This window comes from Myotis daubentonii, chromosome 5 (assembly GCF_963259705.1).
Source record: "Myotis daubentonii chromosome 5, mMyoDau2.1, whole genome shotgun sequence".
In the NCBI taxonomy this organism is placed as follows: domain Eukaryota; kingdom Metazoa; phylum Chordata; class Mammalia; order Chiroptera; family Vespertilionidae; genus Myotis; species Myotis daubentonii.
In genome coordinates, this window is record NC_081844.1 from 21,366,757 (window position 1) to 21,392,947 (window position 26,191).

A 26,191-nucleotide genomic window follows, 5' to 3' on the forward strand; every position below is an offset into this window, starting at 1 on the left:
GCTGCGGGACCTGCCTGGCCACTCCCAACATGGCGCGCGCTCGCTGACCGCTCCCCTTCCCGGGGGCGCCGCTGGGGGGCCGGGGGGGGAGGGGAGGGGGGCGCCCTGGACCTCCCCATCATGGCGGCGCGGCGGGGCTGTCGCGCTTAGGTCACGGCGGCGCGCCGGGGGGGGCGGGGCGGCGGGGGGGAGCGATTTAAAGGGACAATGTCCCCTGAGCGGTGGAGGCAGCGGTGGCTGCGGAGGCCGCGGCACCGGCGCCGGTAACGGCAGCGACGGCCGCACCAAAGAGGGGAGCTCCGAGCCCGGCGCCTGGCCGGCGGCGCCGCCTCCCCGGTGAGGCCCGGTCTGGCCCGGGGCGCCCGCGGGCGGGGCGGAGCCGATGCGGGGAGTGGGAGGCCCGGCCCGGCCTGGCCGGGCGGGACCCCCTGAGGCGGGGGGCGGGGCGGGCCTTCAGGGGCGGGGCCTGGGCGGGGGCGGGGCCGCGCAGGTGGGGGGAGGAGCGGGGGTCTGGGGGCAGGTGTCCCCCCCACCTCTGCGCGTCCCGCGGGGTCTCCTACCCCGAGATGCACGGGCGGAGGGCGCAGCTCCTGGACCTCGGTCCCCCGAGGGGTGCGCTGGCGCGGCGCCACTCCCACCCCGGCCACTCCCGGGGGGGCGTCCAGGCTGGAGCCCCGGTCTCCACGCTGCCAAAGTGCTCGGAAGTTGCGGTCCTGCCGGTTCCCCGTTGGCATTACCCACCCGGTGGGCACCTGCAGGTGCTTCCGCCAGGCCTGGGCAGAGACCCCCGCCACGACTGCCAGTCCACGGACCGGCCCCTTGGGAGCCCCTAGGCCCCCCCGGGCAGCGCCTGCAGCCAGGCCGGGAGCCCCGGCCCCGCCCCGGTGGCCTCGGCCGGCCTCCCCAACATCTCCCCAGGGAGGGCGCCTCATTCCTGCCCTTCACTTTCCGACGTTACCTTGAAGGTATTTATAGGTGTAGAGAACAGCCCCCACCCGCGTGGCTTCCCCAGGGTCCTCCTTTCTGGACCAGGAGCCCCATCCATCCCTGTTGCCTGCAAACTAGAGAGATCTGGGGGGGGTGGGAGGGAGGAACCCAGGTTGGGGTGTGCATGAGGGGTGATGTTGGGGGAAAGCAAAAGGGTTAATCTGGGGTCACTTGAGGCTGTTGTGAGGGTGAAGGTATTAACCCTGAGGTCGTGCTGGGGGGAGGACTGGACCGTGGGAAAAGTGCAGGGGTAATGATCTTCGGCTATAAGATCAGAGTGTAGAGATGACCTGCATGCATGCCAAGGCACGGGCATAGTGTACATGTGTGCGTGGAAGTGAGGGCACAACTGGGGAAAGTGCAAAAGGGAGGCATGTGTGAAAAGTGACAGGATTAATGCTGGAATAAAACAAGGTGGCTGGGTGTGCATGTGTAAAAATGGGTAAACTGAGGCAGCACCAGATCTGTGTAAAGAGAGGTGTTCTCTGTACACTGTATCTGGGTAGGGCCTCAGCACCATTTATTTCGTTCACCTGGGCTGGGAGGTAAACTGAAGTACGTACTAGGCTTCAAGGGTGAGGACTGGGGCTTCAAGGAAGGAGAAACTGAGGCAGAGTCCCTTTCCTACCTCCCCTAAGCATTGTCTCTCCGCCCCCAGATCTACAATGCCTTGCTGAGCCAGCCCAGCAGCTGAGTGCTTGGAGTCAAGCAGAGAGCATCCATGGATGGACCCCTGGTGGGCGGCCTGGCTGCCCCAGACCGTCCTCGAGGCCCTGAGAGACTGCCCGGCCCAGCACCGAGAGAGGACATTGAGGGTGGGGCTGAGGCAGCTGAAGGGGATGGTGGCATCTTCCGGTCCACCCATTACCTGCCGGTCACCAAGGAGGGCCCCCGAGACATTCTGGATGGCAGAGGTGGCATTTCTGGTAAGAGAGTGGGCCCTGTGGCCCTGATGGAGCATCCAGCTCAGTGCCCAAGGCTCAGAGCGGGCGAGGTCACCCAGCCCAGCAGGGGCTGAATTGGGACTCAGATTCTTCTTGGGTCCAGAGCCTTCTCTGGCACTCTGCTTAGTTTTGCATTTCACAGTTACTAAACAGAGGTTCTGTGGACCAGTTACCTGACAGAGGCCCCATAGTAAGTCACAAGGAGCTGGGACTTGAACTCAGGTCTACCTGGCTTCCTCCTCTGAGCACACTAAGTGGGTCCAGGTGCCCAGCTTAGGATCCTAAGCTCCCTTCCTGAGCCCACTTGTTCCCCAGGGTTACCCTGCCTCAGTGATCTATCCTGGCTCTCTCTTCCTGCACTGCCTTGGTGAGTCCTGCCCCTGAGCCATGAGCCAAAACAGCTTGTGCCTTCTAGTGGCAGGGGAGAGACTGGATAGTCGGGGATGCCTTCCACCACTTTGTGCCTCGGTTTACCCAGAGAAAGGGGACCTCATACTGTTTCCACTTCATCAGTTATTCATTATACTCAGCACCTACTATGTGCCAGTCTCTGTTCTAGGCTAGGGATACAGCCATAAACGAAGAGGCACAAGTCCCTGCCCTCAGGGGCCTGACAGTCTAATAGGAGAGACAGACAACAAGCAACTAAATACATACAGGCAGGTAGTGACAGACTCTGTGAAGGCGTTCAATAGAGTACCAGGCCTGCACCTGGGGGACCTGGGAAAGCCTTTCTGAGGGGGTGGAATTTGAGTGGAGCCAGGTAGAGGAGGCGGCTGGTGCAAAGGCCCTGTGGTAAGGAGGAGCCCAGCATATGGCTGGAAAGTGGTGGGGCAGCACAGGCTGATGCACCAGACACATCTCCATTTCCTTGGCCTGCCCTGAAGGCCTTGGTTTCCGGGAACCTGCAAGCACTCAGTTGGGGGTTTCCTACATGCTAATCCCTTTAAGTGATCATCTGATGTCATTCTAAAAAGAACTCTGTAGGGGAGCCTTTGCTGTTATTATCCCATGTTAGAGATGTGGAAACAGACCCTGAGGGTTGAAGTTGCCCAAGGTCATAAAGCTGGTCAGTAACTTGGCTTGACACCCCTCGTCCTTAACGCCATGCTCTGTCAAGGCATCCTCGACTGCCCCCACGCACCCTTAGCCACACTCACGATGCTTAGCTATTTACAGAGCACCTTCTCAGGCTGGGCACTGGGACACAGCCAGTGACCAAGTACACACACCATCCCCACTCTCATGGACCTTGCCACCGGGGATCAGGGAGACAGACCAACCACCAGGTGTTATGGCATAGTTGCTGGAACTACAATGGGGGAGCCCAGTCTGGCCCAGCCTAGGGGTGGGGGGTGGGGGGTGGGGAGGCATCCAGGAGTTGAGGATGAGCAACAGTGAATTAGGCAGCGGGCTCCGTTTATACAATGGCGTGGAGGTGACTGGTGACACCTGAAGGTGTTATGCAGGGGAGTGGCAGGCAAGGACCTACAGGGTATCAGAGCTTAGGGAACCGTAGTCATTCCCCTTTTCCAGACCTTAGTAACCAAGGCTGAGAGAGAGGCAGGACCCTGTCCCAGGCCACAGTGCCCCTCTAACTTTCCTGCAGAGCGGGCCCCGGACCTGGACTGTGGGAGCCCCAGGGAACAGGCTTTGAGGTCCTGGGGCCTTTTCTGGTTCTGGTTCTGAGGTATTGGGTGCTTTTTCTCTACCTGGCAAAAGCCCCAGGTAAGTAGGTAGGTGTGTCCTTAGTGCCCCCAGGGAATCAACCCGGGCTCAGTACATGTGCCTGAAGAGGAAGGGACACCCTTACTGGTGTCTCTGAACAAATGGGGGCATGAGGTGGGGATGACTTGAAGTGGGGTCTCGGCCTGGAGGTTGGAGGAGGGCCTGGGCTTCGGACATGACGTTCCCCCATCCCCTGCTGCCCTCTCAGCAGCCTACTTCACCCCCCTTCCCTGGCATGGGTACCTGCCCTAGGAGTCTTGTGATGTCTATAAATAGGAACAGTTACTGGGGCTGCTGTTCCACTCCGAAGCCTGGGCCCTCCCTCAGCCCCACCCAGCCCTTGGAATCCCCCCAAGGGCACCCCTGGAATGGCTACCTTCAAACTTCTCCACCTGGACAGGGATGTGTCCACTGCCTCCTCTGTCCTCTAGTATGGCTATTGGCCCCACAACTTCCCTGCAGCCACCCACCAATGTCTGGCTTCTCTGATTGGCCTCCCAGGAGCTAAGATGGTTCGCATGGATGGATGAAGAGTTTGGTGTGTACTGGTATTGGGACCAGGGGGCCAGGGGATGAACAACGCATCTGCCCTTGTGGAGCCTCAGGCTGGAGAGGAAATCAGAGCATGGAGTGAGCTGGGGCCTGAGGCTCTGGGGCCAGCCTCCAGCTTCCAACCTGGGACGTCTCTGACCCCGTAGGCACGCCTACCTCCTTCCTTCCCCACTACCGCTGCCTCTGTGGATGGAACATTTACTGGGACCTCCTTGACACCAGTCACCTGCCATGTGAAACTGGGTCGGTGGCTATTCCCACTATACAGAGGAGGAAACTGAGGCTTGGAATGGGAAAGGCATGCTCTTCTGGTCACCGCTGGGGCCTTAAACTAGGATCTGACTCCAACGCCTAGATTCCTGGCCACTCTGCCATGCTGCCTGGCTTGGGGTTCAAGCTGCTCATGGACACTCTTCTTGTATTCCCTCTCTCATTTCCAAACCTGTTGGGGATCCTAGAAGATGGGAGTCCTTGAGGGCCCCTTGGCATGGCGACTGCCTGGGCGCCTCGTCTGACCCATAGGGACTTCTGGATCCCTACTGGCTGGGTGAGCTCCTGGCCCCCAGGTGTCTCGGATATGGGGCTCTGCTTGGCCTGCTTCCTTCAAAGTCATTGCCACTAAAAATAGGAGCCTCGCTGGAGCTGCTCAAAGAGGCCAAGGCAGCCCCCTGGCTCGTGGCATTCTTAGACAACGGCAATCGCAGAATCATCAAATCTGGGACGCCCGGAATCTCAGGAGCTTGAGGTGCCAGAATCTCAGCAGCAGGATGCCTGGACCCTGAGACTTGTGGCTGTGCCGGGGCCTGTTGCTAGTGAGCTGATTGCCCCACCCTGAGAAACTCATACCTCCGATGCTTGTGGTCTTGATGCTGTGGGCTTGTTCAGGTCTGGCTTTCCCAACCATCACACCGTCTCCAGCACCACCCACCCCATCCTCCCACCCTGACACCGGCCCTCGCATCCAAGCATACCCCTGGCTCCACGTCTGTCTACTCCAAGGGTTCTTAAACATCCCCCGATTCTGCCCCCAGGGGACACTTTAGTCATATCTGGAGACATTTTTGGTTGTCATAACTGCAGGGGTTGGGGTAGGGGTTGCCAACGTCCGGTGGATAGAGACCAGGAATGCTGTTCAACATCCTACCACGCATAGGGCAGCCCCTTCCAAGAATAATTGGCCCCAAATATGAACAGCACCAAGGATGATAAGCTGCTCTGGACAATGACTTTCTGAAGCTCCATCAGCAACCTCACCTTCCAGAGGCCACACCCAGTCACAGCCCTTCCCCACTACCGCTGGCTCCGTCAGGCTCAGCACAAAGACCCTCAGTCAGTGGTCACACCTTTCAGAGCCCTCTACCCATTCCTGCCCTTATTTCACTCGGGTTCCTGACAGTCAACTTTCATTGTCCTGAGCAAATTTGATGAAGGGAGATTGGAAAAAGAATGAGCCGTGGCACTAGTCCTCGTTCTGGCCCTTCTTCAGCTTGATACTAATCCAGCAATTGCATCTGTTGGGCTCTGGTTGCATGTGTTAACCTTGGCCCAGGCCGCTGGCGGGAGCCCCGATTGGTATGCTCGCCTGGTCAGATGGGGGTAGTGGGCAGAGGAGGCGCAGACCAAGATCCCTGTGGTCACTCCAGGCCTTGGCTCCACAGGCAGATAATGGAGAGTTGGCTCTATCTGTGTGAGGGGTCCCAGGAGGGGGTTTGATTCTAGGATGTAGGCCTGGAAGGGGGTCTGGAAGGCAGGGACGGAACCTCTGCAGTTCAGGCTAGAAGGCTTCTCACTCATCATCTGGCCAGTATTGTTGAGCACCTGTTGTATGCCAGGCACTGGGTGCTGCAATAAATGAGGCTGAAAAGGTCCCTGCGCTTGGGGGGTACTTACATGCTCGCAGGGAACACAGGCATGCAGCCATCCAGAGAAGGAACTAGGCAGTTTCAGGGAGTGATGAGAAAGAAATGAAATAGGTGATGGGAGAGAAAATCATAGGACCTCACTTTAGCAGGTGGCTAGGGAAGGGCTCTTCAGGACCAAGGGCATAGCCAATGAAAGGCCCTTGGCCAGAAAGTTAGTTGGGCTTGAGATTTCAGGAGCAGTTGGGGTGGAGTGAGGGGTGAGGGGAGGGAAGTGAGGCTAGAGAGACCTGCAAAGGTCTGACCTCGCAGCCCTTGTAGGTGGTGGTTGGGATCTGGCTTTTATCGTAGGTATGAGGAGCCAGGGAGAGTTTTTGCCAGTGTGTGACTTTAAAAAACCATCCTGGTTGCCCAGCAGGGACAAAGAGAGGACCACTGGAGGCAGCAAGCCCCTGGTGTCCCCCAGGAGAGCGAAGGAGACTCCTCCAAGGAAACCCCTTTCAGGGCTCAGGAATGTAGAGGCCAAAGGCCTCTCAGAGGCGAGGGTGGGGGAGCCGGGCCCTTGCAAGGTGCCCGGTAGGGCTTCCAGAGCTGGGGTGCGAAGGGCCCCAGCCAGGGGGACCCCAGCCCCTCAGGGTCTCCCATCTCTGTTGCAGACGGGCAGCCCCATCCCGGCCTCAACGAAGCCCTCCCCCGTGCCTCCTCCGCCACCCATCGGATCAGCAGCTGGTGAGTGCCACGCTGGCCCTGACCTCAGGGAGGGCAGGGGGGCAAGTAGGATGTGCCCAGGCCTGAGAGAAGCCCCGGGAGTGAGAAGGGGACTGGAGCGAATCAGGAGGCCAGGCAGGAGAAGGTAGCTCCCAGCAGGTGAGGCCCTGGGTGTGCGCAGGGGGTGGGGGAGGACTGGGATGAACACAGACGGTCAACTCTCATTATCCCTGCCAGGAGCAGAGCCAGAGGGGCAGGCACCTGGAGGTCGGACCCTTGGAGTCCTGTCTCTGTCAGGTGACCCTCAGAATGATACCAGGCCTCTCTGAGACTCAGTTTCCTCATCTGTAAAGTCCCTAAGATCCATCTCACCAGCTGTCTTGAGGATCCAAGGGATGTTAGGAACAGAAATCAACAGCCATGCTGAGGGCAGTGACCCTTTACTAAAGGCTCGGCCGGTGTCAATATGGAATAATAGTCATATCAGGATTAATAATAGCTCTCTGTTATGGAGCGTGTACTGTATGCTGGGCTCCTGGCACAGGTTTACCCCACTGAATTTCTTCCATAGCCCTGGGGGAGTGGCCCTGTTAGTGTCTCATGTCACCGATGGGGCTTAGAGAGGTGACCCCATGATTCCTGGCTGGCTCCTCGGTGTGGTCGACATCCCTGGTGGAGGCAGGATCTTGAAAATGCAGGGAGATGGGTCAGGAACAGTCATAGTAAGAACCCATATTAGTCATGGGCTGATCGGGAGCCAGGCTTCGGGCCAGGTGGAGTGTTTCCCCAACACTGAGCTGTGTCGTCTTCACCCTACACTTCATGTGTTCAAGGTCCCCCGGTGAAGGGCTGTGGTTGGGATCATTTAAAGAAGCACCTGTCATGTGTGAAGGTTTCTTTGGTTATGGATAGGAGAGTGAGAGTGTTCCCTAGATGTCGCATAAGGGCATGGAGACTTCTTGTTCTTGGGACTTGTCCCATTATTAGGAAAACTGAGGTTCAGTGAGGTGGCCTTACCTCCTCCCTCCTCCAAAGGAGGTCCGGGTCACTGGGCCAGGGGCTGGGTGGGGACTTTGTATCTCTCTGACTCTGCCCTTCCCAGAGGGAAGATGCTGTGTGGGTTGGGGGAGTAACAGAGGGAGCCACATCCCTGGCGCAGTTCATGCCACAGAGTTTCAGCAAATTTGCTGGAAAGGTGAAACTAAATCAATTAAATCCCCCCAGTTCAGAGGGACTAATACATGGGTCCTGGAACCCATGGGTCAGAGCCTGGGCCTTCCCAGGGGACAGATGAGAGTTGACTGTGCCACTAGTCTTGGGGGATACACCTTGTCACTACGCACTCCCTCCAGTGCAACAGGGCTAGGCTATATGCACAGGTGCATCCTGGGAGCTGAATCTGGCTTTTGGTCCAACATCTCTAGAATGGTCCACATGTACTCCCTCCACTTCTCACCCCCCACCCCCGACACTCCTGGACACTCTGAGGTCACTCTCGGGCTGGATCTCTGGGGCTTGTCTCAGGCTGCCCCCTCTCCCCTGCCCAAGGAAGGGAAACTGAGGCCCCTGGCTAACCTGTCCCCATTGGCACTTCCTTGCAGCTGCTGGGATGGAGGCAGCCTGGACTTCCGGCCAGGTTCCCCACCACCCCATCTCCTGGGCCACTTCTCTGGCCTCCCCGGTGGCCGGGGGCCCTGGGAGCACCCCCTGGTCCAGGAAGCTGGGGAGGGCATCCCATCTGAGCAGAGGTTCGAGGACTCGGTCATTGTGAGAACTGTGAAGCCCCACGCTGAGCTTGAGGGCTCTAGAAGGTTCTTGTACCATCAGGGTGAACCGAAGCTCTTGGAGAAGTCCCCCCAGGGCCACTCCAGGTTCAACTGGCTCCAAGACGCAGATGAGCAGTCCCCAACCCAGAATTCAGGGCTGCCCCTGGACCTGCTGCCCCCACCGCCACCTCTCACCTCCTTCAGGACAGTGCTGGTGCCTGGAGAGGGCACCACGAAGAACTTGGATGTGGAGGTAGGAGCCAGAGAGCACTTGACAGACCTGGAGGGGCTGGCCCAGTCAACTTCGGAGTGGTGTCTGCCTCGGTCAGCCACAGAAGTGGCCACTCAGACCTGGACGGTGAACTCGGAGGCATCTGTGGAGCGACTGCAGCCACTGCTGCCCCCCGTCCGGACCGGTCCTTACCTGTGTGAGCTGCTGCAGGAGGTGGCTGAGGGGGTGGCCAGCCCGGATGAGGATGAGGACGAGGACCCGGCTGTATTCCCGTGCGTGGAGTGCAGCATCTACTTCAAGCAGAAGGAGCACCTTCTGGAGCACATGAGCCAGCATCGCCGAGCCCCAGGCCAGGAGCCCCCCGCCAACTTGGCCCCACTGGCCTGCAGTGAGTGTGGCTGGGCCTTTGCTGACCCCTGTGCCCTGGAGCACCACCGGCAGCTGCACCAGGCCTCCAGGGAGAAGATTCTCGAAGAAATCCAGAAGCTGAAGCAGATCCCAAATGATGAGGGCCGGGAGGCACGGCTGCAGTGCTCTAAGTGCGTCTTTGGCACCAGTTCCTCCAAAGCCTTTGTGCAGCATGCCAAGCTGCACGTGCGAGAGTCACCAGGCCAGGCTGCCAAGGAGCACTTTGGGGGTGGCAGCCCAGGCCCCGATGCCACTGCCCTCGGCTATCAGCCCTATGGAGCCTCCTCAGGTCTCAATGCTTGCATTTTCTGTGGCTTCCCAGCGCCCAGCGAGAGCCTACTCAGGGAGCATGTGAGGCTTGTGCACGCTCGTCCCCACTGGGAGGAGGATGGTGAGGCATTTGAGGAGAACCCTGCCAGCCAGCCTGGCACCAGCCAGGACGTGTATGCCCGCTTCCCTGAAGCTGCTGAGGACTACTTTGGCAACGCTGAGCCGTTTTTGGCCCCTACATGGCGGGAGAATCCTACTGGATACGACCCCAGCCTGGCCTTTGGCCCAGGCTGCCAGGAGCTGGGCACAAGGGATTTCCCACTGTCAAAGCCACTACCGCACAGCGTGGGCCAGAGGCCCCTGGGAAGGCCAGCCTTTCCCTCACCACTAGCGTCCACCCCATATTCCTTACAGCCCAGTAGAAGCAAAAATGCTGTCCATTTGCAGGGGCTCCCAGCCCCACTGGGGGACCAGAGACACCCCTGGAGTGAAGAGGAGGAGGAGGATATACAGCTGGCCTCGGAAATGGACTTTTTCCCTGAGAATGGGGTCTTTCCACCTCTTGCTGCCCCTGGCCTCATCCCAGAGGCAGCCCTGGAGCTGAAGCGGACTTTCCGAGAAGCCCTCCGATCAGCGGCAGCCTCACCAGCACAGCAGCAGCAGCTCCTTGGGATGGTACCCGTCGTGCTGGTGTCCAGGCTGAGGTCCCAGGTCCTGGCTGCGGCAGCCAGGGCACCTCCGAGGCTGCTGCCCGAGGAGCTGGGGCTGGAGGGCGCCCACCCCTTGGACTTCCTACTCCTGGATGCACCGCTGGGCGGCCCGCTGGGGCTGGACACAATCCTGGATGGGGACCCCGCAATGGCACTGAAGCACGAGGAGCGGAAGTGCCCCTACTGCCCCGATCGCTTCCACAACGGCATCGGCCTGGCAAACCACGTGCGGGGCCACCTGAACCGCGTGGGCGTCAGCTACAATGTGCGGCATTTCATCTCCGCCGAGGAGGTGAAGGCCATCGAACGCAGGTTCTCCTTCCAGAAGAAGAAGAAAAAAGGTAGGGGGGCTTCGAGCCAGCACCCACCTCCCTCCGAGGCCCCCAAGACACACAGCTGGGCAGCTGAGTCTGAACCAACCAACAGCCCTCACTCTAAATCCTCCCATAGTGCCAAGCTGGGTGAAGTTGGGGCCTCCCCTCTGGGAAGACCTGGGAGCCACAGCAAAGGCCACCACCTCAGAGGAGGTATGGGGATACCCCCCCTGCCCCGGCCCTTCCAGCAGCTGGAGGAAGGAGTATAGGCAGAGGAGTCAGCCCCAGGCAGGGGATTTCATTGGTTTCTTCATTCAACAAATATTTACTGAGCGAGGTCCCCTCTGTTTTGAGCACTGGGGCCACAGCAGTGAATGAAGCAGCAGTCCCTGCTCTCCTGGAGTCCGCGGCCCAGTCACAGCAGTGGTGGGCCCCTGGCTGGCTTCAGAACCCCTGGGGCTGCCTGTGAGGTATGCGGAGGCCCAGGCATCAAGGTTCTGATTCCAGAGGTCTTTCTCCAACATGAGCGCCCTGGGTGGTTCTGATGCTGGCAGACATGGAGGCCACTCTGGGAGGTGCTGGCATGGTGTTTGAGTGTGTGTGTGTGTGTGTGTGTGTGTGTGTGTGTGTGTGTGTGTGTGTTAGGGGTGAGGGACAAGGGCCGACAGCCACAAAATCAGGCAGTTATGATGTTGAGTGACCGGGGCTGTGATGGGGGGAAACTCCGGGTCTTAATTGATCACTCACCCAAACGATTGCCAATCCACACCGGAGAGGTGTTTGAGGTTGCAGTCTGCGAGCTATTGAGGGGGGACCTGGAGGTTAGGAGAGAAGGCTTCTTGGAGTGGAGGGCGATTTGGACTCAGGAGCTGACACAAGCAGGGGTATGATGGGCAAAGGGGAAGGGTGGCATCCAGATGAGGAGCAGCACCAGGTGTGTGGTCCTGGGCGGGTGAGCAGTTCTAGGAGAAGGCAGGGCTGGGGCTGGAGCGTCATCTACCCTTTCCTTCCCAGGCAGTCCATGTCCTCTCTCTCTCCACAGTGGCTAACTTTGACCCTGGCACCTTCAGCCTGATGCGCTGTGACTTCTGCGGGGCCGGCTTCGACACCAGGGCTGGCCTCTCTAGCCACGCCCGGGCCCACCTGCGTGACTTTGGCATCACTAACTGGGAGCTCACCGTCTCACCCATCAACATCCTACAGGAGCTGCTGGCCACATCGGCCGCCGAGAGGCCCCCCAGCCCCCTTGGCCATGAGCCCGGGGGCATGCCTGGTGGCTATCTGACCCCTCGCAGGCCCCGTTTACCTCTCACAGTGCCCTTCCCACCCACCTGGGCTGAGGACCCTGGGCCAGCCTACGGAGATGGTAAGGGGAGAGAAGGTGGGCAGGTGTGGAGCCCTGACCCTTTGCAGGAGCCCAGAGGGATGGAAGGATGGGAGGGGGGCAGCCACTCCCCTTTTCTGAAAGTATTTCAAGTTACTCTACAAAGTACGTTGACAACTGTCCTCACAGCCCTGCCACTTATGGGTCACTTCGGTTTTACCTGGGCTGGCCCAGAGCTCTTCCCAGATCCAGTTCCACCTTGCCTTGCCCGACAGTGATTTTAACATATGCTTACTGAGTTCTTACCAGGAGTCAGATACTGTTCTAAGCACTTTACAAACATGAAATGTACATCCTCATGACAACCCTATAAGGGTAGTATGACGAGCCCCATTTTACAAATGAGGAAACTGAGGCACAGAGACCTAATTAACCTGCCCAAGGTCACACAGCCAGAAGTGGTAAAGGTGGGATTTGAAACCGAAGGCAGGTCAGGCTCCCATTCCTTGCTCTTAATGACACCTTCTGTTTAGAGCAATGCCATTTGGTAGAACTTTCTGAGATGATGGAAATCTGTGCTGTCCTACAGGGTCACCACTAGTCACATATGACTGTTGAGAACTTGAAATGTAGAGGGTTAGTCCAATCCTATTGGGCAATGTGGCTCTAGAATCTACACTCTAGATTTCCAGTGGTGCCTAATTTGTCCGGCAGCAGTGATAAGCCCTTCCATAATCGAGTGCTTGCTGTATACTAAGGTTTCATCTCATGTATGCCACAAAGCAATTCCATGGGGCTAAAGATTGTTGTGTTCCTGTTTCACAGAGAAGGAAACTGGGTCATCTGCTTTGCCATAGCCACAAAGCAGTAGAGCTAGACTTCTGAACACCATGTTTGTGGTCTCTCTAGTGAGATGACTTGGGAAATACAGAAGTAATATTTTGGTGAAGAGACCCAGAGTTAGACACCGTGGAAGGACCTAGCCTGTGGAGCCTGATTTTGTAGAAGCCTTTACTGGACCTTGAGGCAGAGAACTTGGCAGTGAGGAATAGGTGGGCTTTGGGGAATGGAGAAGGTACCTGAACATGGAGGGTGGGGGGTGTTGTCCAGGGGTTGTTTGGGACTGAGGCTTCCTTCTTTGTTTCTTCTGTCTAGAGCTTCCAGGGTCCTACCTCAGTCAGTACTCTGGGATAGGCTGGTCCCGTCTGCAAGCCCCCTTACCAGTGAAGGGCACTTGAGGGTCCACAGAGGGGAGGGGAGGGCTATCAAAGCCCCGTCTCCTCCGTGGACAAAAGGTGACTGAGGCACAGACAGAGGATAATGGTTGGTTGGGGTCACATTTGGGGGAGAAGTAGAGTAGGGACGTGACCTCAGGCTTCTTGCCTCTGCTGGAGACTGCACCCTGGGCATTCAGCTCACACACCTGGCTAGGTTTATGGCGTCTCAGGAGAGGCTTGGAGGCATAGCTGGCAGTTCCTAGGTTCTAGCCCTGTCCCTTTGTCACTCCCACAGAGGCTTGAATGTCAGGCTCACATCCCTTACACGCCCAGCAGCCAGGATGAGCTCTGGCTAAACTGTTTTGACCAATGTGCCAGCCTCCTCCTTCGTGTTGAGGGAGCTGGCCAACCGTCAGAGTGTGAGGAAGCAGCCCGGCACTGCCCTGGCCTTGTCCTTGTGAGGGGGAGCTGTGCTCAGTCTTTCAGTGAAGTGGGGGAGGGCGGTGGATGGTGGGCAGGTTGGGAAGATCCTGGGAGCCTTGCCTTGAGGGAGGTTGCCCAAGATTAGGGCTAGGTCTGGGCACTGGCCCTACAAAGCTGTCCCTAAAAGCCTCTCCCGCTCCTCCCTATGTGGGACATAGGGGGCGGGTGCCAAGTTGGGGGCGGGGCAACTGTCAGATTCTGGCCCCACCCAGCTGTCAAGGAACAGCCGGGGGCAATCTGTTTGGTGCTAGAGAGAAGCGGGTTGTGCTTAAAACGTGGTGCCGGCCGTGTGGGGAGTTCTGTAGAATTAATTGCACAACAGTGCCGTCAGGATGATGTTGGGGGATCCTCGTGGGGGGAATCGGGGATCTTCCAGGATGCCCGACCCGGAGGCGAGATTTCCAGGGAAGGGAACGGAGCAGGTCCCAGGGCAGGGGCTCCGGGAACCGGCAGGCTGTGCAGTGGGTGCATGTGGACGGAGCCTGAGGGCTCTCCGGGCTGGGGCGGCCGCTGGCAGCCGCTGGGAGCGCGGCTTGCGTGCCGCCGGGAGCCGCGGCGCGGGTAGCGCCAGGACGCTCGGTTCGCTCGCGGCGCTCGGCGTTCGGCCGGCCGCCCTGGGCTCACACCAAGGGGCGGGGCGGAAAGGAGAGGGTTCGGCGGCGGCGCTCGGCGCTCGGCTGCTCCCGCCTGGGGCGGCCGCCCCGCGTGCGCCGGAGCCAAGATGGCCGCCTCCACCGCCCAGTGCCGAGTGACAAAAGCGGAGAGCAAGGCGGCAGCGGGGCCGCGCGCGGTGGGCGTCCGGGAGCGCGCGCCCGCGGGGGCGTCGTCACCCGGCCCCCCGAGCCCGGGCCCGGGGGCCTTCCCCGCGCCGCGGCCGCCGACCCCACCCCCGCCGCTGCCGCCGCCGCCGCCGCCGCCGCCGCCGCGGGACGGGCCCAAGGCCGAGTCGGAGCCGGGGCCCGGGCCCGCGCCTGCGCCCGCGCCGGGTAAGAGCCCGCGCCGGGGAGGGTGAGGGGAGGACAGCGTGGGCGTCCCGCCCGCCCCGACACCCGCCGTCCCGTCTCCGGGGTGCCCCTCCCCCAGGCCCTCCAGTCGCGCGGGTCCCGGGCCTCCTGTCGCCGCTCTCGGGGTCTCGGGTTTCGGAGACCATCACCGCCACCCGCGGGACCCTCGCCCCGTATGACAGGTGTCCTTTGCTCCGCGGGGAGCCCCGTGATGTCCCTCCTCGGAGTCGCGGCCTCTCCGGCGCGGAAACCCGCTCCGAGTCACTTCATCCCCGACGCGGCTCCTGTCCCGTCTGACAGACGCGCCCACCTCATCCGCCCGGAGGCTTGGACCCAGCCCTCGGGGTCCGGCCCTGCCGGCTTCCCTGCTTGCCTCCTTCTCGTTTCCGTGGGACTCACATTGACTAACTTAGGTCGCTAGGGGACCCCCCGCCTCCCTATCCTGGCGCCGAGCGCCTCCGGGGCCCCGGCCCCGGTCCTTCATCCTGGGAGCCCGTTCACCCTCTTCAGCACTAAACCTGGGGGAGGGGGCTCAACAGGCTCAGGCCGCTTTCTCTGGAAAATGAGACCGTGAAAATGCAGCTTTGGCTCCCTGTCCTCATGCACAGCCAGCCCAGGGAGGCTTACGGCATGGTGGACGGTGCTTCACCAACTTTACACAAAGTTCTGTGATCGCTGCGCTTCCTGTCCCCAGCCATGTCGCCATTCCGCTGACCCCCCTAGAGCCCGGCCTGGGAGAATAGGCCGGTTGTTCCTGCAGCCCCAGCCCCAGCTGTCCTGCCTGATTGGAAACCCCCCACAAGTCTGGCGCAGCCTCTTCCCCGGCCTGGCTCCTCATCTGCACTGCCTCCGCCTCTGGTCTTCTCCTACTGATTCCTCTCTGACCGCCCCCTCCTGTCTCCAGGGCTGACAGACGTTCCCCTCCACAAGCTCTGCCCAGGGAAAGACCTCTGAGATCTTCTAGGATGGGAGCTGTGGCTCAGACTAACACTGTGTCCTCCAACCTGTATTCAGAGAGGGTGGAAGCTGTTCCTGGTCTCTGCTGTCAGGGGGCAGCCTGGACATCCCGTGTCATACTGACTTGGGGGGTTATGGGTGGAGCCTCAGCTTCCATGGGGTGAGCCGATCGTAGGCACCAAGGATGAGAGTGAAGCAACCCCCCCACCATGTCCCTGCTCTCTGCTCTTATAGGGCTAGACAGCCTATGCCTTGCTGAGGCTGAGGCTGTCTTCCCAACCTCACAGGCCTGGGTTCTGAAGAAAACACCATGGTGGCCATGGACTTGGGCCCCCCTCTGCTCCCCAGGAAGAGCCTACCTGCTCCCGGGCCCCTGGAGCAGGTGGCCAATCGGCTGAGCAGCAAAGTGGCTGCAGAGGTTTCTCATGGCAGCAAGCAAGAGCTGCCGGACCTCAAGGGTGAGTGGCCCAGGTGGCAGGGTGACGGTACTGGCCAGGTTGGTCACTCACAGGGAGTTCTTGGACCTGGGGTTGAAGTGGGTCGCCAGGTTGGCCACAGCTTTATCTCTGGCACTGCAAGGCACCCAGGAGATACCAGCTGTCTTTTCTTGAGCAGCTGCTGCCCTGGGCATGCATGGCCTTGAGCTTCGCCCTCACTGGGCGAGGGAGAGGCATCCAGAGAAGCAGTGGTGACGGCTGTCAAGGCTCACACTCAGACCCAGCTCACTGGCTGACGTTGACCCTCGTTAGCTGTGTGATCTTCCTCACGACACGGCCTTGTGTGTGTGTTTATTCTCAGGTCATACTCAGTAGTGACAGACACTGTGCTGGACCCCAGGGATGTCAGAGATGCAGAACAGACCTGGCCCTTGTCCTTGGGGTCATGAAGTTGGGGAGTGGGGAGGCAAAGAAGCAGACAGGCAGGGATAAGGGCTCTGCAGAAGAGGGTGCAGGGCACTGCGAGACCATGGCTGGGGCCCCCAGCCCAGTGTTTGGGGCATGAATTGAGTGGCAGAGGATGGCCAGGACTTAGCTCTGTAAAGTGTGTGGCTCGCAGGTCAGTGGTTGCGTGAAAACCTGTTGCCAGGTTGGTACATTGGAGATCCAAAAGGAATTTCACCGGCTGGACCACGGTAGGGCGCTGCCACTGGCCCCTTGGGCATAATTCTTCCGCTCTCTGAGACTCAGTTTCCTTATTTGCAAACTGGATAGGCCAATTTCTGCCTCATTAGCATCATTTTAAGGACCATGTGGGCTTGACCGAAACCAAACCCTTGCACGGAGCTGCCTGAGCGGGCCCCAAGGGAAGAGAAGTGGGAGAGCGGGGCCTGTGGGACCTCACAGCTGGCTCTCCTGGCCTCTGTCTTGCCCTCTAGCCCAGAGCCTGACCACCTGCGAGGTCTGCGGTGCCTGCTTTGAGACACGCAAGGGCCTGTCCAGCCATGCGCGCTCCCACCTGCGGCAGCTGGGTGTGGCCGAGTCTGAGAGCAGCGGTGCCCCCATCGACCTCCTCTACGAGCTCGTGAAGCAGAAGGGCCTGCCTGACACACCCCTTGGGCTGCCCCCGGGCCTGACTAAGAAGTCCAGCTCCCCGAAGGAGGTGGTCGCTGGGGCCCCCCGACAGAGCCTGCTCACCCTGGCCAAGCCCCTGGACGCCCCTGCTATCAACAAGGCCATCAAGTCGCCTCCTGGCTTCTCAGCCAAGGGCCTGGCTCACCCGCCCAGCTCCCCACTCCTCAAGAAGGCACCACTGGCCCTGGCAGGCTCCCCTATCCCCAAGAATCCTGAGGACAAGAGCCCCCAGCTGTCCCTGAGCCCCCGGCCGGTCTCCCCAAAGGCACAGTGGCCTCAGTCTGAGGACGAGGGGCCCCTGAACCTCAGTGAGTGTGGGTCCTGGGAGCTGAGGGAGGTACCAGCCCTGGGCGGGCGGAGGCCTCAGGTTGGGCTATAGGGTTCAGGGTTGGGGGCAATGGAGACCGCAGATCCTGTGTTTTGGGTCGGAGTATTGGTCACAGTGCCACGTCTCCTGTTGTGCTGGCCATGCTGCATGTTATCACCTGTCTCCCACTTTACTTTGCTGTTCTTCCCGCTGTGGCTGCTAGGCCAGCTAGGATCACCCTTGCTACTTAGGGGCAGCTATTCGCCTTACGCGGGCCTGAGGATTGGAGCAGTGAAGGGAACTAGCCATGCGTGCTCCCACCTGTGGGGTGTCTTGGGTCCTGCAGGTAGACAAGTGGTCCACCTGACAGGAGGTCCCATGGTTGGCCCTGTCTTCACATGCTCTTGGCCATCAGTCCCGTGCAGAGGCATCTCTGACTTGTGCTGGGTCCAGTCTGCCTGTGGATCTGGCTAAGTAGGGTGTAGGAAGAAACCCCCTGAGTCTCAGTGAGCAGGTTTAACTTGGGTGGCCCCTAGGAAATCAGGCCTTCCCACACATCGGCGGCCCCTAGAGCCTAGGAATGAGCCCAGGGTCTTGGCCCCCTGGCCAGCGGGGCACCTCAGGTTCCGGTGAAGCTGCTTCCATGGTCTGCTGTGCTTCTAGGAGCAGGGCCCCACCAGGTGTGCCTTTGGCTGCATGAGGCTGGGCAGCCAGGCGGACCCTGCTTTGTACCTGCCACCTGTCATACTTAGCTCCCATAGCTGGGGTCCCAGCGAAGGCCTGAGAGCATCAGGTCAGACCCCTGGAATTGGGCTACTGCCTCTCTACCCCACATCCTTGAGCTCCACACACGTACATTGATGCCAAAGAGCGAGGCAGGAAGCAGGACTCTCCAGAACCTCTTAAAAATCAATCCGCGACATAAGTCTTGGACCCCGGACTGCCTGAACAGACGAGAATCACGCCAGGCCCGCCTGTCTCAGTTCCCTAGGGCCGGCCAAGGTGGCGGCCGTGAACCCCCCCCTGTGTTTTGTCTCCGCAGCTTTAGATAGTGACGGGGGCAGAGAGCTGGACTGCCAGCTGTGCGGTGCCTGGTTTGAGACCCGCAAGGGCCTGTCCAGCCACGCCCGCGCCCACCTGCGCCACCTGGGCGTCAGCGACCCGGATGCCAAGGGATCCCCCATAGACGTGCTCCACGGGCTCATCAGGAGGGTCGGCATCCAGAATCGCCTCCCACCCGGGCGCAGCGTGCTGGCCCAGCTGGGGCGGCCTCCTCCCACCTCCACGGCCCTCTCCTTGCTCCCCCCCCCACCGCCGGCCAAGAAGGCCAAGCTGAAGGCTGCGGGTATGGCCAGCCCCTGGGGGAAGCAGGACCTCTCGGCCGCCGCAGCCGCTGGCATTTTCTGGGCCTCTGATGTGGAGCCGTCTCCTCTCAACCTCTGTAGGTTCTCGCTTCAGCTGCCCCCTCCTCCCTTCGGGCCCTGGAGCCCCTCCCGGGGGGGTCGCAGCCCCCTCCCTACTCCCTCCTTGCTGGGGCAGGGAGTAGACAGGGGCCTTTGGCAGTGGGCCGGTTCTGCCCAGAGATTTTGGCGGTCGGCTGTTATGCCCTCCCTCTTGGCCTTTGACCTCCATGAATGTGACCTTCCCTGAGAATGAAGGCCAAGGGTGGGGTGCTGCCTGTTGGTGTGGAACGTGCCCATGTTTGTCCTTGGTCTGGATGGCACATGGCATTTAGGCTGCCACTTCCTGCCCTCCTGCCCCAGTCCTTGTCGGGACCTGCAGAGCCGTGGAATCTTGGTTCCGTTTTTTCTCCGCCAGGACCTAGGGCCCATGGCTCTCTGGAGCTTCCCCTTGCTCCTGCTGGGTGTCTGGCCCCCCACCCCAATCCTCAGCTCCCTGGCCTGCACCTGCCCTCAACCACTACCCCAGCCCTGTGGGCGTGCTGCAGCCCAGCTGACCAGGAGACCCGCAGGTGACAATGCTTTTGATAACCATGGTGCTAACTGCCCCTTTCTTCTGCTGCAGCCTCAGGCCCAGAACCAGCTCGCGATATCCGCTGCGAGTTCTGTGGTGAGTTCTTCGAGAACCGAAAGGGTCTTTCCAGCCACGCACGCTCCCACTTGCGGCAGATGGGTGTGACTGAGTGGTATGTCAACGGCTCGCCCATCGACACGCTGCGGGAGATCCTCAAGAGGCGGACTCAGTCCCGGCCCGGAGGACCCCTCCATCCACCAGGACCTAGTCCAAAAGCCTTGGCCAAGGTGGTGGGCAGCGGAGGTCTCGGCAGCTCGCTGGAAGCCCGCAGCCCTGCAGACCTTCACCTCTCGCCCCTGGCCAAGAAGTTGCCACCACCACCAGGCAGCCCCCTGGGCCACTCACCAACTGCTTCTCCTCCTCCCACGGCCCGAAAGATGTTCTCAGGCCTGACTGCACCCTCCCTGACCAAGAAGCTGAAGCCTGAACAAATGCGTGTGGAGATCAAGCGTGAGATGCTGCCAGGGGCCCTTCATGGGGAGCTACACCCGTCTGAGGGTCCCTGGGTGGCGCCACGGGAAGACATGGCCCCCCTGAACCTGTGTAAGTGTGACCCTGGGCAAGGCAGGGAGAACAGGTCAGGTGGGGGATCCCCCTCCCCTCAGGATACCCAGAGGCCCAGGTTGACATGAAAGGAGGATGCACAGGTTCAGAAGACAAGGAGCTAGCTGTATGCTCCTGCTACTGAGCTGCTGCTTGGTTCTCCTTCATACACTCAGTGACGGCAAAAAGATTCTATTTCTTGTGTCATCTTCAATTGATTGGATAGTGGCAACCAGCCAGATTCCCAGGAAGAAAGATTGCAGGGATTGATTAGTGATGTCTGCCATGGGCAGGAATAGAAACCCACCAGAAGTTGGTCTAAACCAGGCGTCTTCAAACTACAGCCCACGGGCCACATGCAAATACAAATATTGTATTTGTTCCCGTTTTGTTTTTTTACTTCAAAATAAGATATGTGCAGTGTGCATAAGAATTTGTTCATAGTTTTTTTGTTTTTTTAAATATATTTTATTGATTTTTTACAGAGAGGAAGGGAGAGAGATAGAGAGCTCGAAACATCGATGAGAGAGAAACATCGATCAGCTGCCTCCTGCACATCTCCCACTGGGGATGTGCCCGCAACCCAGGTACACGCCCTCGACCGGAATCGAACCTGGGACCCTTCAGTCCGCAGGCCGACGCTCTATCCACTGAGCCAAACCGGTTTCGGCATAGTTTTGTTTTAAACTATAGTCCAGGACAGTGAACTGGCCCCCTGTTTAAAAAGTTTGAGGACCCCTGGTCTAAACTGTCTCTCTGACATTTGTGGACACTAAGTGGGAGTGAGGTTCAGGTTAGAGTCTCAGCTGCCCCCTACTCTAGCAATATATGACCTTGGGCAAGTTTCCTCTTTTGGAGGATAGGTATCAGCATGGTCCCCACTCTGTATGGTTTCCTGAAGTGATGTAAAGCGCTTAGCAAGGTGTCAGGTTAAAAAAGCTGTGTATGCAGTAGTTGTAATGCCCTGTCATTTACTTCTTTCTCGCACTGTCAGATTGGCTGAGCTTTTACTGCATGCCCAACAGATGAGGATGGCCCAGCCCTAGGCCTTAGCACAGTGATTTCATGCTGCTTGGTGCCACATGCTCTCAACTGCTCCCGCCTTAGGCCATCCCACATCCCAGTAACACTGGGAGGTGGAAGTTTTCATCTCCATTTTGCAGAGGAGGAAACAGGCTCAGCGGGCAACTGGCTTACCCAGCATCACACTGGGTCACAGTCATCCTGGCATCTGAACCCTGGATCAAAGGAGTGCTTGCTCCTTAACATATCACCATGTCCCAGGGAATCTTCTGGAAGCCAGCTAGACTTTGAGGTGACAGAACAAGCAGAAGGACTAGATGTACACCAAGGCCCCTGGAGGAAGATGAGGGAGCAGGTCCTTCGGGTCTGGGACTGCATGGACGGGTCAGCAGGGCAGCTAACACTGGCCTTGAGCTTGAAGGCTTCCTACCAGTAGCCACCTCTCTCTTTCCTCTCTTCCCCATCCCCATTCAGCATCACGGGCAGAGCCAGTGCGTGACATCCGCTGTGAGTTCTGTGGTGAGTTCTTTGAGAACCGAAAAGGCTTGTCCAGCCACGCACGCTCCCACCTGCGACAGATGGGTGTGACTGAGTGGTCCGTCAATGGCTCACCCATCGACACGCTTCGGGAGATCCTTAAGAAGAAGTCTAAGCCGTGCCTCATCAAGAAGGAGCCTCCAGCTGGAGACCTGGCCCCTGCCTTGGTTGAGGATGGGCCCCCTACAGTGGTTCCTGGGTCTGTGCAGCCCCTCCTGCCGCTGGTGCCAATGGCTGGCCGGCCAGGCAAACCAGGAGCTGGGCTGGCCCAGGTACCCCGTGAGCTCAACCTGGCACCCATCACGGGTGCCAAGCCCTCAGCCACCAGCTACCTGGGCTCAGTGGCAGCCAAGCGACCCCTGCAGGAGGATCGCTTCCTCTCTGCAGAGGTCAAGGCCAAGACCTACATCCAGACTGAACTGCCCTTCAAGGCAAAGACCCTTCACGAGAAGACCTCCCACTCCTGTAAGCAGTGGGTGGCAGGGTCTTGGGAGGGCATCTGCCAGGGCCTGCATGGCCGGGCACTGCCACACGCATGCCCACCCCCAGCAGGGGTCAAGGCCCCAGTGGGAGGCGGGGCTGTCTCCCGACCTGGGCGGCAACTTCTGGGTACCCTTGCTCCCTTGGTTCTGGGGCTCAGCAGCGCCCCCTCTGTCTGCAGCCACCGAGGCCTGCTGTGAGCTGTGTGGCCTTTACTTCGAAAACCGCAAGGCCCTGGCCAGCCATGCTCGGGCGCATCTGCGGCAGTTCGGTGTGACTGAGTGGTGCGTGAATGGCTCACCCATTGAGACGCTGAGCGAGTGGATCAAGCACCGGCCCCAGAAGGTGGGCGCCTACCGCAGCTACATCCAGGGTGGCCGCCCCTTCACCAAGAAGTTCCGAAACGCTGGCCATGGCCGCGAGAGCGACAAGCGGCCACACCTGGGGCTGGCACCTGGGGGCCTGTCCGTGGTGGGCCGCAGTGCTGGGGGTGAGCCAGGGCCAGAGGCTGGCCGGGCAGCCGACGGGGGCGAGCGGCCGTTGGCAGCCAGCCCCCCGGGCACCGTGAAAGCCGAGGAGCACCAGCGGCAGAACATCAACAGTGAGTGTTGGGGGCAGAGGGTCACGAGGGCGATGGACACCAGCAGGGCCCATCACTGTTCCCCCGGGTTTTCAGCTGTGCATCTGTCTTGGAGTCACTTCCTCAGTTGCTCACCCATTCATGTATCCATCCGCCATCCCACCTGTCACCAGGGCCAGGCAGCATCCAGGCACCAACTGACCGAATTACAAATCCCCACAGTAATCGCTCATCACTTGCTGAAGGAGGAACCTCCCCAGGGTCCTCATCCTCCAGCTTACCTCCCATCCCTCTCCTCCCCATTCTTCAGAATTTGAGCGCCGACAAGCCCGCCCTGCAGATACCTCTGCGGCCAGGGGGGGCGAGGAGGCCAATGACCTGCAGCAGAAGCTGGAGGAGGTGCGGCAACCCCCACCCCGGGTCCGGCCAGTCCCCTCCTTGGTGCCTCGTCCCCCCCAGACATCACTGGTTAAGTTCGTCGGCAACATCTATACCCTCAAGTGCAGGTATGAGGCCCCTGGGAAAGGGAGGGGAGGTGGGGGGTGACCTGCCTGGGCTTGGCCATCCAGAGCCTCGGAACAGGACAGGAGCTGCTCAGGGTTGGGAGACGGAACCTCAACAATTCCCTGGGGTGGGCTGGGTCCAGGCTAAAGGCTCCTCACAGACAGAGATGCCTCAGAGCATGAGGCTGGGACCCTGACACCTAGCAGCTTAGTGACCTTGGGCGAGAACTTTCTGCTCCATGCCTCAATATTCCCACCTATACAATGGGGTTAATAGCAGACCTACCTGGTTGATTTGTTATGAGGATTAAAAGAGTTGAATGTTTATAAAGCACGCAGACTGTGCCTAGAACACAGTAAACTCTCAAAAAGTGTCTTCCTGATTAAGAAAAACTAGGTCTTGGTTTATTAATACCAAAGTCTAGGCGAGTGTCAGAGGCCAGGAAACTGGGAGTCTGGGATGTGAGAGGACTTCCTCAGGCCACACAGGCCAAGTCAGAAGTAAGATTCAAACCTTAGTCTCTCCAGCCACTAGTTTGAGTTTGGGGTCCATGTGCTGTGAGACCTTCCTTAGGGCTGTGAGGGCTGGGAGCTGGTGAGGGTGCATGAGCAGGGTAGGTGCTTGTTAGTAGTGTCTGACCCTCCTTTTCCTAGCTTCGTCCTTCTCTCCTAGAGCCTGGCAGGGAAGGATCTATTTCTTTGCTCTCTCCAATCAGGGCGCATGCCTACAGTCAGATGGTGGAGGTGCTTGGAAAGCCAGATGACCCCTACCCAGCACCTGAGCCAGCAGACTGCCCTGAGCATAGAAACGGGGCTCCGGGGGACCTGGCCAATACCCCGTGATGGGTAGAGATAGCTGTCCATTGGAGAACATCTGGCTTCTGGGCTCCCTTCCCTCAAATCCTGAGCTGGTTCTGTCCACATTGAGCAACATCAGGTTTGTTGGACACTCAGGGTATAGCCAGGGCACTGGCCACTCCTCCCTCTCTCTGTCCCCCACACAGGTTCTGTGAGGTGGAATTCCAGGGACCTCTCTCCATCCAGGAGGAGTGGGTGCGGCACTTACAGCGGCACATCCTGGAGATGAATTTCTCCAAAGCAGACCCCCCGCCCGAGGAGCCCCAGGCCCCTCCAGCACAGACAGCGGCGGCAGAGGCACCCTAACACAAAAGCATTCCAGATTTCTCTCGTGCCACCTCTGTCTCCTACTCCTCCTTGGTCTCCTCCTCTCTCTCTTCCTTCTTTCTTTTCCGTTCCCAAAGGAGCAAGCCAAAACCTCAAACCGGCACCCTTGGGGGCCGGGCACACTACAGCCAGGGCGCCCCTCCCCCAGCTCAAGGACTCTGGGGCCAAACCCAGGGTGTGTTCCTTCAGGCCACACCTACCCAATCCAGCCAGGGCAGCGGCCAGGTCCCTGGTGGCAGGTGATCTGGTCATGGGAGGAAGGCCAGCACTCCCCAATGTCTAGCAGCCACGTGGGGCTTTGTTTGCCATCTGTGGCCATTTACAAGGACCCCAAAGACCCCCTGTACTGGTTCCCTCTTGCCCCGTGAATATCCTCTCACACACGCACATGCGAACACGCACACACGCACGCACGCATGCACACACACACCTCGTGAGACCCGGGATCTGCCCCAGCCCCCCAGTTCCCAAGTCAAACGAACACATCATGCCACGGTGCTTGCTCAGGGGAAGGTACGCTCCCTCTGCGGGCCCACTGAGGCCTGGGAGCCCCCACTGAGCCCACAATGCCACGGAAATCCTTGTTGGCCGCCCCCCCTCCCCCAGAGGGGCCTTCCCAGCTGGGAAGAGCTCAGAGCTGACAGCTGCCTCCTGCCATGTCCAGGCCCCCCAGAACCTCTGGGGGCTCTGGGCCCTGGAAGGGGTGGGGTGGGACTTTCCTCCCCACTCCTATCCCCTCCCTCTTTTCACTGTTCCTTTCTATGTACAGCTCCTTAGACCTTTCACTTTTTTAAAAACGCATTTTGTGTAGAGAATAAGGAACGTGGATCTTTTTATTTTGCGATCCTGGGCCAGCTAGAAACTGGGAGCTGATCAATCTTTTAACTTTTTTCAGTGGCCACATTTTGGTTATCAATGTACCTAGAAGTATGTAAATTAGATTAAATTTCTCTTCTGGAAATACCCCGGGGCAGGCGGCCAGCGTGTGTTTTTCTGTCAAGTGGACAGGCTGGCATCAGCTGGCACCTGGGGCTGGGATCAAGCCGCCTCCACCCAGAGTCTCAGGAGGTCCTGGGTTTTCCCTTTGGCCACCAAACCAACCGGACCCAGCTGGGGATGAGCTCAAGTTCCCAGCCTGTTGGCCCTCAATGGCATGGCCGGTGTGGACTCTGGCCAGCTGGTGACGAGGCTCCTATGTGCAGAGGAGAGGAAACGGCTCTGGGCAGTTGGTCCAGGAAGGGAGCCAGGAGGGAGAAGTGATTGAGGCCCAAGGGCTCTTGGAGTCAGGAGCTGACCGTCGAGGGTGTGGGGGACACTGGGGGAGGGAGGAGTGCACAGCTGTCAGGACCTCTTAGCTGGGACTGGCCTGCCTTCAAGACATGCAACCTGTCGGGAGATACACATGCACCCTGAACCCCAGTAACAAGGAGAAAGCGAGCTGTTGGCTCCTCTGCAATGTTATTTATTTTCTCACTCTGCAAATGTTTATTGAACATTTCTGAGATTTTAAGATATTTTGTTGGCTGCTCCTTCTTGTTTATTGCATGTGGTTTTTCAGCTCATCGTTTTCACTCATGGCCAAGGGCTGGGAAGCAGGAATGACCTCATGGGGTATAGACAGAAGAAGCCTCCTCAGCCCCGAACCCTTTTACCCCAGCCCGCACCATGTACCTGGCTGGGAAAGGGGCAAAGAAGCTATGGCAACATACCCACAGGAGTGGTCTTGTCCTTCATGCTTGACTTTTCTGCTTGTGGTCAGGACACATGCCTTGCCTGGCGGAGGAAGGGTTCCACCGCTGCTGTCTATCCCCGAGTGTGGGTGGGTGGGTCTGAGGCTTTGGAAACAGGGAGGGGATCTCGGGTGAGAGCTGACCTAAAGGCACTTTTTAATTTTTTTACAAATTAGCTTAAAAAGTATAAAAGTGATATAAGCTGAATATAAAAAAAGTTCAAATGATGGAAGAA

General features: G+C 59.1%; 1 protein-coding gene across 12 annotated transcripts; it reads left to right on the top strand.

Moving 5' to 3' along the window:
• Positions 1-201: 201 nt before the first annotated feature.
• Positions 202-25,740, top strand: WIZ (WIZ zinc finger). Of its 12 annotated transcripts, none has more exons than XM_059696434.1 (13): positions 202-336; positions 1,646-1,913; positions 6,727-6,799; positions 8,380-10,505; positions 11,521-11,844; positions 15,751-15,921; positions 16,839-17,342; positions 18,384-18,782; positions 19,367-19,918; positions 21,416-21,943; positions 22,140-22,559; positions 22,849-23,044; positions 24,046-25,740. In XM_059696434.1, exons 2-13 carry the CDS (start codon positions 1,709-1,711, stop codon positions 24,203-24,205), a joined length of 5,658 nt encoding a protein of 1,885 aa, XP_059552417.1. In that variant the 5' UTR covers positions 202-336; positions 1,646-1,708; the 3' UTR covers positions 24,206-25,740. The 12 variants fall into 12 exon arrangements, with proteins under 12 accessions (XP_059552417.1, XP_059552418.1, XP_059552424.1 ...); XM_059696435.1 differs by lacking the exons at positions 202-336; positions 24,046-25,740 and adding exons at positions 549-965; positions 23,758-24,037; XM_059696433.1 differs by lacking the exon at positions 202-336 and adding an exon at positions 553-965.
• The last annotated feature ends 451 nt before the right edge of the window (positions 25,741-26,191 follow it).

What these genes read in the sequence shown, in the direction of transcription:
- WIZ (XM_059696434.1), top strand. Translation starts at nt 1,709, where the DNA reads ATGGATGGACCCCTGGTGGGCGGCCTGGCTGCCCCAGACCGTCCTCGA. An exon ending in AGAGCTGCCGGACCTCAAGG is followed by an intron (nt 15,922 to 16,838) that starts GTGAGTGGCCCA and finishes CTTGCCCTCTAG; the next exon opens with CCCAGAGCCTGACCACCTGC. An exon ending in ATCTATACCCTCAAGTGCAG is followed by an intron (nt 23,045 to 24,045) that starts GTATGAGGCCCC and finishes TCCCCCACACAG; the next exon opens with GTTCTGTGAGGTGGAATTCC.